The sequence below is a fragment of the Haemaphysalis longicornis genome, unplaced genomic scaffold, assembly GCF_048455015.1.
Source record: "Haemaphysalis longicornis isolate Haplotype H1 unplaced genomic scaffold, Haemaphysalis longicornis Haplotype H1 scaffold_2, whole genome shotgun sequence".
Taxonomy (NCBI): domain Eukaryota; kingdom Metazoa; phylum Arthropoda; class Arachnida; order Ixodida; family Ixodidae; genus Haemaphysalis; species Haemaphysalis longicornis.
In genome coordinates, this window is record NW_027526295.1 from 145,753,733 (window position 1) to 145,764,120 (window position 10,388).

General features: G+C 48.8%; 1 protein-coding gene across 1 annotated transcript in view; it reads right to left on the reverse strand.

Annotated features, from left to right (window-relative positions):
• Window positions 1-10,186, reverse strand: part of LOC144168338 (solute carrier family 22 member 13-like) — a 35,898-nt gene extending 25,712 nt beyond the window's left edge. The window contains exons 1-4 of the mRNA XM_077697344.1: window positions 10,161-10,186; window positions 6,175-6,288; window positions 5,531-5,773; window positions 1,661-1,829 (exon numbers count right to left, since the gene is read on the reverse strand). Of these exons, the coding sequence (XP_077553470.1) occupies window positions 1,661-1,829; window positions 5,531-5,773; window positions 6,175-6,288; window positions 10,161-10,186 (552 nt within the window). The remainder of the gene's footprint in view (window positions 1-1,660; window positions 1,830-5,530; window positions 5,774-6,174; window positions 6,289-10,160) is intronic.
• Window positions 10,187-10,388: the final 202 nt, after the last annotated feature.

A 10,388-nucleotide genomic window follows, 5' to 3' on the forward strand; every position in this document is an offset into this window, starting at 1 on the left:
CTGGAAATAGCTCGCACGGACCTTCATGTAGCTGCCGTGTTAGGGCACAGGTTGGGCCGTAAAAATACAGCGAGATATTGTGTGTTCTTGTGAGCATTCTCGTGTGGTCTTAATTTTGAGGCACACAATAGGTACATAATAACTTACAATGCACTCAGACATCCTTGAGGAGCTTATCATAGTTGCAGTCTCTGCTGTCTGGGAATAATCAATGTTTTTCATTTTATCACGCGCGCGTGAGAGAGGCACATTTTATTGGATGCGACGCATCTCTTGCTCTGAGGCATGTCCCTCCTGCGTCGGCGTCGGCGTCGGCGGCGCCCGCACGCCACCTGCGCATGCGCGACTCTCCTCCGCTCTTCTCTCCGACAGCTGTGCGCAACACTCTCACTCCGTCTCATTATCATAAACAGCTGCGTGCGCGCGCTTCGCTCCGCTCCCGTCGCGCAAGTGCGCGCATGCGCGACTTTCCTCCGCTGTCTCCTCTCCTTCAGGCGCTGTGAATATAAAGCGGGTAGCGCGCTGCGGCGGTTCAGTCAGCGCTCGCTCTCGTTCGACTTCGCGTCACAACACGTTTCACCCGATTTAGAGAATCAACCCAACGGAAACACCAATTGAACCCCCCGATGCGTCGCATCACACCAGGGCTCCCTCGCGGGAAGATGGGCGTAATTTTTGTGCACAAATGAATTAGTGAAGGAGGTGGGTTCTTCGCGAGTCCTTCATCCTCAAATGGTGGCCAGGAGCCCTTGAGCCGTGGCGGCATCTTCGGCCGTTTGGACTGCGTTTAGATGAGTCTCTTTTGGGAACTAAGAAAGACAGTCCGCCATGTTGTGAAGTACTAATAATAATGGATATCGGAATATTGCTATTTTTCATTAGGCGCGGCCATAGGATGTGGTGGAAGTTGGGTTTTTGTGGAGCACAATTTACATTTGTCGTCGTAGATTGTAGGGTAAGCGACAATATGTCATGCGGTTAAGACACGTTTTACTCTGCAGTACTGGTCACGGTACAGACTGCCACTTGTCTAAAGTGTGATGCTCAGCCGGGCACCTGGTGCAGTCTAGTCGATAGCGGACAATAATACCCCTGTAGGTAACCAGGCGCCCTCATCGCCCCCCCCCCCCCCCACCCTCTGCGAAACAGTAATTCCGGTGCATCAGGAACGTCTCTGAAGCAATACAGCTGCCCCTAGGGCATGTTCTTACCCTGGTTGGGTCCAGTGTGCCGGCGACCATATTATTTCCCGCCAGGAAGGTTTGCGCCCGACCTTCACACAAAAGTGCTGTGACATATCGCTAGCGCAGTAACTACGAATTACTGGTAACAGGCTGGAAAATATTCCGTTAATGCGATGGAGATGTTTTAGAGAAACCGCGTGACGATTAACACAAGATCCACACGTGGGCACAGCTGCAACGTAATATCATGTGCGTGGCCAGTGGCTGCGACAGTTCAGTATGCACAAATTAGAAGCCGATGTCCCAAAACTATGGTTTTCTGGGTGTCATTTTAAAGGGGCATAAAATGCTGAGCCCTTACGATATTTTACTTAGACCAAGAACCTCTTGTCGAGAGAAAGAAATTTATGCTGCACAACGGTAGCAGTACTTTTGCGAAATCTGGACGGACTCACAATTCAGCCGGGAAAGCGTACCTGCTCGACGATCGAAGTGCCGTACATGGAAGGGCCGTACTCCCACCGTGTGCATGGTACCGTGGCGATGCCCGTCGAGTTCCATTCCGCGTACATGCGACAGCGGCTGTACTCACCGTCGGCCCCACGAGGAATCATCTGGCTCTTCCACAGCTCCAGCGACATGTTCCTGCACGCGTACACAACCAGGGAAACACACACGTCGGTACTAGCGTTTTGGTGGTCAACGATGTGAGCTTTATAAATCTCATAAACCACCACGACCATACGCGCATATAGTAAGCCGCTCAAGTTTGCTCAAGGGGCAGAAAACGAGTCATAGAACGTAATTCTGTGTAAGAAAACGGTAAGCCCATAAAGAGAACGCGAGAAGAGGAAGTAGATAGGAGCGGACAGGACGATGTCTCTCTCACAGGTGTACTTCCCTATGTCATAGTCTGAATGCGGCTTTTATGGTTTTGATCACGCACGACCAACGGTGCCCTATATATTATCAAGGCTTAGTTATTACACAGGTTAGAAAAAAACATTTTATTTCGTGTGCTATCCATACCTATAAACGCCTGTACCAGGCTGTCTGACCGACTGACCGACCGAGCAACAACCGCTAGACTGACTTCATTATTCCGGCGCCAGAAGAAACATATATTAAGGGTAAGGAGGAAAAAAACTATTTTTCTGATTCGTTGTGATTGCGGTCATTCCGGAGCAGTGAGGGGTGTCCTCAGTTCAGGACTCCCTGGCTGTAGCGGGCCCTCCATGCCATATCCACCAGCCGTAGCTGCGAGCAGAGGTCGGAGCTGGTCAGCGTCACCGCCCACTGTGAAGGCCTAGGTTTGGGATTGAGAAGAACAGCTGTGGTGTTTGAACATGTCCAGACTATCTGGCCCAGTGTACCTAATGGGGGGCAGAACAGGCATTGAGGTGATTATTAGGTCGAGAATATTTTGTGCCAGAACGTGGGGTTAGTTTGGAGCTGATGTAGTATCACTCCTTCCTTTTTGGTGAGTTGCTTATTGCGGGAGGAAACTGTTGGCGGGCTAGTCGGTAGTCAGAGAGTATGTCGTTGCATTTTAGTGGGTGGGGGTGGTTGGCATAGGGTTGTGTCTGTCCGCAATGGCCCAGTGTACTGATTATCGAGCTGCCGTATGTGCCGCTTCATTGCTGACTATACCTGAGTGACTTGGTGCCCTGATAATGCTGGGGTCAGGCACGTGATTCTTCTTTTTGAGAATGTGCGGGGCTTCTAGTGCGAGAGTGCCTCCCTGTAAGTTGCGCCAAGCTTCTTGCGGATCCGTCAGTATGTTCAGGTAGCCGCTCTGTGTTGTGGGGGCTGCCATGGCTGTTGGGGCTGCCATGGCTGTTGCTGCTTCCCCGGATATGGCGGTGTCCATGGTGACGCCAGTGCCCGCGGCTACGGTCTGGAGTTTATTATTCACCCCTAATATCTCATAGGTGTTTTCGATTACGTAGAGAGAGGCATCTGTGTATAGTACATCCTTTTGATGATATTGTGCCTGAAAGTAGTGTGCGCGGGCCCTTCTTCATCAGATGTTGTAGGTAGGGTCTGTATTGCTTGGAGTTGTTTAACCCGGACGTGTTTCCGTAGACAGTAGAATACGAATTCTGCATTTGGAGACCGGGGGATATGCATATCCAAGTCACACCAGAGTCGCGCGTCCAGCATTAGTGAGTTGAAGCCACTGGAGTTGTGAAGTGCTTTGTGGCACGGAAAGCTCTAAGCCCCGTTTAACAGCTTGGCGTTCAAAAAAGCATGTAGAAAGTCCGAGGGTGATCTTGTAAATTTGCCGGACAAGAATATTTGCTTTCGCCGTTCGGCTGGGTTGAGGTACAGTTAAGCGTGCCGTACATAACGCTACCTATGAGCAAGGCTTGAAAGAGACGGGCCACGCCTGGTTTCGTCACTCCGCTCCGTTTGTGCGTGATGCGGCGAATTAACTGGGGTAGCTGAATCATGGTGCGTTGAAGTTGTACCTGATCCGTCCTCTGTCTTCCGTCCTCTTAACAACAGAGCTGTTTAAGCTTTAAGTTCTGTGGTATAGAGTTACTGGGAAAAAAATACCAAGAAAAGAGGCTGAGTGTGCGTGAGCGTGCCTGAAGTGGGGAGCACAGACATTGAGTTCACGAAGCCGGTTGCCGCCTGTTGTGGCCCGTGCTAACGTGGTTCACTGTGGCAGAGATGTGAGACGCTGCGGACAAGATGATCCGGGCATGCTAGTCATGGAGAACATTCATCGGCAAGTTCGGAAATCCATATGAGGTACAACACCCCCATCTCCGACGAAGATAGAGGAGCCGCCAGCTCTGTTGTTCCTCCAGCTTTGTACCACTAGTGCAAAGTGCACCAATTTTTAAAATTTTTTAGAGCAAGCATCTTTGGGGCGTGCTGCTATTCGGATGACTGCAAGCCAGAAGTACGCATAATTCCTAACCTCTTTGGAACCGGCAGTGCGCTCGCAAGACGCACAACAATCGATTAGGATGTCTACCAGGCGTTTACTTGCAGTAAATAGAGAAATAAAAGGATACAAGAAAGCTAGCCTGACATAGTGACAGGTGACTAGCTCTTAGCGTCACACATTATCTACGGTATCCCGGCCTCTCGTTTGTGCGTACTGAGCTAAGAGCGATGATTATATTTTAAACGTGCAAGCAAGATCGTATGCGGCAATAGTAAGCCGCTCGCGTTTACTCGAGGGGAAGAAAACGAGTCATAAAAAGTAATTCCGTGTAGGAAAACGGATGAAGAGCCCATACAGGGAAGGCGAGAGGAGGAACAAGATAGGAGCGGACAGGACGATGTCGCTCTCACAGGTGCAATTAGGACGGCTGTGGGCTCCACCTACACGTTAGGGCAATCCCGCACAAGCAGGAACAACTTCTGCAGCAGCGTGGTTGGGCCCCCATACCCTAGGGACATCTACAGGCACCAGCGAAAAGTGCGGAAGAGCGCGGAACAAGATGTGGTCGCCTCACCGGGCACAGTGTCAACACCTAAACTGTATCTTACACTGTGGGCAGGGGTGAGAGCAGGACGCAGTTTCTGTTGTTTCGTGCGTATTTTGGAGCCAGTTGCTTTGCCTTCCAAGGCCTGAATTCTGACTGGAACAGTAGCCTAACGTCAGCAATTGAGGTAAGGGCCGTCAAAGATGAGGTAGAGAGAACTGGGTCGGCAGGTGGGGGACACATGCAGTGTATTTTGGGCGCTTGTGCGGAGCAGTGTTCCGAACTCTGATATCTGCTATTCAAGTAGAAGGATACTGAACGCCAAATAAATAGATAAAAATGAAAAAGCCCCTACTCATGCCAATTACTATATAACAGGTGAATATTCCACAGTAATTGCACATAGATTGCTATAAATATGTGTGAAATCAGGTATAGGTACGCGCAGAGCTGAGATGCAATCAGTGAAAACGCACTGTAATGAGCTTAACTTCGTGGTCTACCACTCGTGTATTTTGGTGTTGCAGTGTAACTGCCGTGCACTAAGAAAGAGAAAAGCGGATTTCTCAGGTAGATTCTAGTTAAATCAGGGAAGAAACACTCCGGATATTACACGCTTAAGGACGTTAACGAACCACTGCTGAGGATCCCATCGTACGGAAGATATACTTCCCATGACGATGCCACGCAGCCTTTCAAAAAAAACAGTGTACATTCACAGGTTTGCGCAGGTTTAATATTGTATAATGCACAATGTAATGTACAAATTCCTATGTGAAATAAATGTATTTTCAAAACGCACATGTTACAGCGGGTTCGACACTCTGGGTCTAGGCAAAATAGCAACTCCTCTGAGTAAAGATGCTGCTCAAAATATAGACTGAGCAGAGTTCGTCGTCATACCCGAGGTTTTCCGGCCTGGCGCACCAGTGGTCGATGTCGTGCACGAATGTTTCCATCGGCATGCTGTAGAAGGGGAACACGAAGGCGGCGAGCAGGCCGAAGTGGAAGGCTATTGCCTGGAAGGGGCCGTGCCTGCCCACCAGGACCGAGGCCTCCTGGCGGCGGCCGTCACCCCCCGCCGCCCCCATGATTACTTGCGGCTGGTTGAGCGATGAACGAGACATGGATCGCCGGCTGCGGTTGCTGCACACCGGTCGTCCGCCAAATCACCGCCGCGCCATCATACCCCGTTTCCTGTCCCATCGCGTGTGACCATTGGCGTACTACGCTCAAATGAATCACAGAACACAACGACGAGGATGAGTTACCAGTCACCGATAGGGGTTTGTTCCAGCTTTGTTCCCACGATAACCCCATATGCGGGCCTTCAGCCCGTTACGGGACTTCGCGTCCCCCCGAGCCACTTCCTCACAGTAATGTCTCTCTCTCTCTCTCTCTCTCTCTCTCTCTCTCTCTCTCTCTTTCTCTATTTAGAAATACATATTGATAAAGATATTTCCGAACACTACTAGCATAGACGTAAGGGTAGCTTCCTTAAGCAACATCATAGGAGAGGTGAATACTGACGGGAACCAGTTTCTTACAAAGCGGCTGGCATACTGTCGGCGAAGTCCCGTTCATATCGTCGAGATGGTTTGCCCAGGGTGAATCGGTTGTCCGGTGGTTTCGACGCAATCAGCTGCTCTTCGGATGTGACGCTGGAAGGAAAACGGAGACGTTTTACGGTTGTCAAAAACTCCGCGTTCTTCTTTGATGAAGCGCACAAGTTTGGTAGTATCGTAGTTTTCGTAGTACGCCAAAGGAAATGAAACGAAAACAGTTGTCAGACTGCTATTGGTGTAGGCTGTGCATAAACTCGCCATGTAGTGGGGCTTTTGCTAAGGGCTTTTCGTAGACAAAATCGCGGTCTGTATTATGGCCCGAAATGCTTTTTCTATAAATCAATCTTTACTGCACACCACTGGTTTGAAAACGTTCTGAACGGAAATTAGAATTAGCTGTTAAAAGCAGAACCACACGATGTACCTTGCGGGAAACCATGACAACTTTTACGAAAAAGTTACGCGAGCAATATGCGCCTGCTAGGTGTATTCATACTAGGCAGGCGCTTATGAGCGTAAGGGGCGGGTTTAGTTCGGTTTACGACACTTAAAAAGACAACAATACAAAACATAAGTTTGGCTTATCTGAAAGGCTGTTTTGTACGGATGAAAACCATCCGAGTTTTTAGGTAACGTTAAACAATTATGATGAAAAACAAAACAGATGCAGTGGCGACTCACCAACCCGCTCCTACCAGAATGCTTATTGCGTCTCAATGGGACACTGAAGACAAAACCGAAGTTGCTTTATATAGATTGGCATCCCCTGAAAACTAATATGCCGGTCTGTGGGGCAGTAGCTTTAGATAACCTCGTAAGTATTCAAAATGAAGCTATCAGCCGCCCGGCCGAGTTGACGTAACACCGACTAAGCGGATGTGCCACGAATGACGCGAAGAACCCCAGAACGGGCAGGGCGCACACATGCTCTTTAAAAAAACACTAAGATATTTCTTTGCAGGCTAACTTTTATAGGTCATAAAAAAAATTCCCCCGCATTTCCCCGAAGGGGAGTATGAGGAAGTGCGAAGCACGGGGTGATGCTATGAGGGGGAGTTTGTTGAAGTTTGGTGGCATTTTGCCCGTTAGTTACATTAACACCCCCTCGTGATCACGTTCGGCTTAACACGCCTCGTTTGTCCCTCTGCGGAAATCTTGGTGAATTAACGTGTATGTTCGAGAGATGTTCGAGAGGGAATGTAATCACGCACACACACACACACACACACACGCAAAGTAAAGTGAAACGACAGTATTTATTTCAGCACTTGTTTGTGTTGTCGTTGTATGCGACGGTCATTACGACCGCCTTGTGGTCGCTAAAGTGGACCGTTAAGGGTTGTTGCAGGACAGCCCTTACATTACAGTTCCTAGCAAAGGCCAGGTCTATATACCCGCCGTTGGAAGCGGGTTTGTAGTATCACGTGTACACCACGCAGTTATCAAGCCGCTATAACGCCGCTGAGTCGCCAACGCACGCCGCTGACGACGTAGTTTGAATGCGTTAAAGATATAAGGCGCGTTACTAACACTGATATCAGCGTCGCGTCCGTGGCTCAGGTTACCAAAAAAAAAATCGCGTCCGTGGCTCAGTCGGTAGAGCGTCGCGCTGCGGCCGCAAAGTCCTCGGATCGAAACCTGGCGCCGGATGCTGTTTTTTTTTTTAAATAGTGTAGTGGCCTGGCTGGCGCGCCGAGAGAGGGTGTTGCGAGCTGGAGAGTAGTAAAGGGGCTTTAGGAGAGTAGGCGAGGGGGTAGAGGAGGCGCTATGCGAGCGCCCTCACGCGTCGGAAATCCGGCGCCGTTGCTAGGCACGGTAGCTAGCTCCGTTGCTAGGCTGCGGACGGAGGACGGCGGTGGAAGCAGGAGTAGGCCCGACTAAGAAGTGCTTCGCACTTAAAAACTGTAAATGGACAGGTATAATTCATCCGCGCCGAACTTCGCAAGCCGTCAAGCCTCGGCGCCGGTGGCGCTCGCGATGGTTATGGAACGTTCGCCGAAGTCACATGCCTGTTACCTCACACACTATATATACCAAAACTGCGCTGCATAAGGCGATCTGTCGAGCCATAACTTTCAATAGAGCGTTTTAGAATGGCGTACGCTGCCTTACGCGAAGAGTTACTGCACGTTATATTTATTTGCGTTGTTCGCGTGTACATAGGGGGCTGGCCTGTTTCCTTGTTGCGTCATGGCGGCTAGACGCGCGTCGGCATTCCGCGATTACGATCGTCGTGAACAGTAATTTGCGTCTGACAAAAAAAGTCTTCTTACTCCTGTGGTTTTAAATGCATCGCGTATTTTGCACATTGCCCTGACATCGCTGTCTGCCCGAACGAAGCTTTTCAGCCAGGCCGGAAGCTGAAGCCCTGTGTGTGTGTTGTGGGCGCGTTCGCTTCTCAGTGAAATGCGACGGCATGCTCTAGCGCGTGGAGTGTGCTTGATATGTACGGAATTATCAGTGTGCACTTCAACCCCACCGGGAATGTCAAGCGTGCGCGATAAAAACCGTCTCGGCTTGCGACGGATTAAAGTGACTTGTTCGACCTCGTAAATCGCAAGAAGCGAGTGCTACCCTTAGTTCGGGAAGAAGCGGCAGCGTCCGATGACCAATAATTAGAAACTCCACGGGAACCCAGTGGCTTCCGAGCGATCGGCCACCCCCCGACGCATAGGTAGAAGATTGATTAGGCGCCAAGAAACTCCGAGCCGAAGTAGCGTCATACCAAAAGCAGATCGGAGGGTAAGCTTCAGCTAAGCTATAAAAAGTCTGCAGAAATTCAGAGAATTATCTACTCATGCGTAGCATCTGTATTCCGCCTGTCTTGAGTGTGAGTTTTTTCTAGCCGAATTTTCGGTTTTTAGTAAATCCTCTCCGACCCATTATCTCAAATCACGCTTTTATAACGATTACAGGTGTTAACTTTCGCGAAATCTTCGATATTATGGAAATGCCATGCAATATACATTTTGCCGTTTCCATTTTTATTTTTCTGATTGTTTAGTTTTTGAAAACTTTGCCCGGCCAGTACGTCATTACAACGATTGCATTTGGAACTTTTCCGAAATCTGCATTCCTGTGGAAATGGAGGGCGTTGCACGGATCGCCATTTTCCGTAATTATTTTATATTTTTCCTATTTTTGAGTTTTTTCACATTTGGTTCGACCAATTATCTCCACTTACGCAATTATAACGATTACAGGTAAAACTTTCGCGAAATCGGCTTTATTGTGGAAATGCCATGCGGTATGCGTTTTGACATGTTGGTAATGTTTTTGTATTTTAATTTTAGTTGTTTTTAATTTTGTCCGACCAGTTATCTCCATTTACGTTATTACAACTATTAAATTTGGAACTCTTCCGAAATCTGCATTACTATGGAAATGCAGGGCGTTACATGGTTCGCCATTTTCTGTATTTTATATTTTTACTATTTTTCAGTTTTTACAAATTTGGTTTGACCAATCATGTCCATTTACGCAATTATAACGATACAAGGGAAACTTTCGCGGAATCTACATTATTGTGGAAATGCCATTCGGTATACGTTTTCACATTTCCTTATTTTTTATATATTTTGTTACTTTTAGTCTCAAAATTTCGTTCGACCAATTATCTCCATTTACTTATTCTAACGATTAAATTTCCAACTTTCGCTAAATCTCCATTTTTTGTCGAAATGCAGGGCGTTACACTCTCCTGGCTGCGGGGCATGGCAAACAATGCTACCCATTAAAAGCGGGTCGTGCCTTCATACCCAAGAGCAGGAAAGTCGACACAACCTTTGCGCCTCGCCAACGCTTTCGTGACCAGTCGCATCCTCTATTCGACACCCTACCTACGTTTGCGCAAATGTGATGTGCACGCGCTAGATGGCATTCTTCTCGAAATATACAAGCTCACCTTCGACCTCCCTATCTCGACGTCTAACCAGCATCTTGGATATTTGGGCATGACCAACACGTACCAGAACTCAAAGAGGCCCATCTCCATCACCAGTACCAAGTCGCACGCTGGGAGATGCCTCTTACAACTCCTCGATATCTCCTACACCTATCAGGCAGAAGAGCGGACCATGATTCCAGAGGACTAGCGTGGTGCGTTGGATATCCAGTCTCTGCCCAAAAACATGACTAGGGAGACTCACGAAGGCAGGCGAACTGCATGGGTTACCTCCTTGCAAGGAGGCATGGGT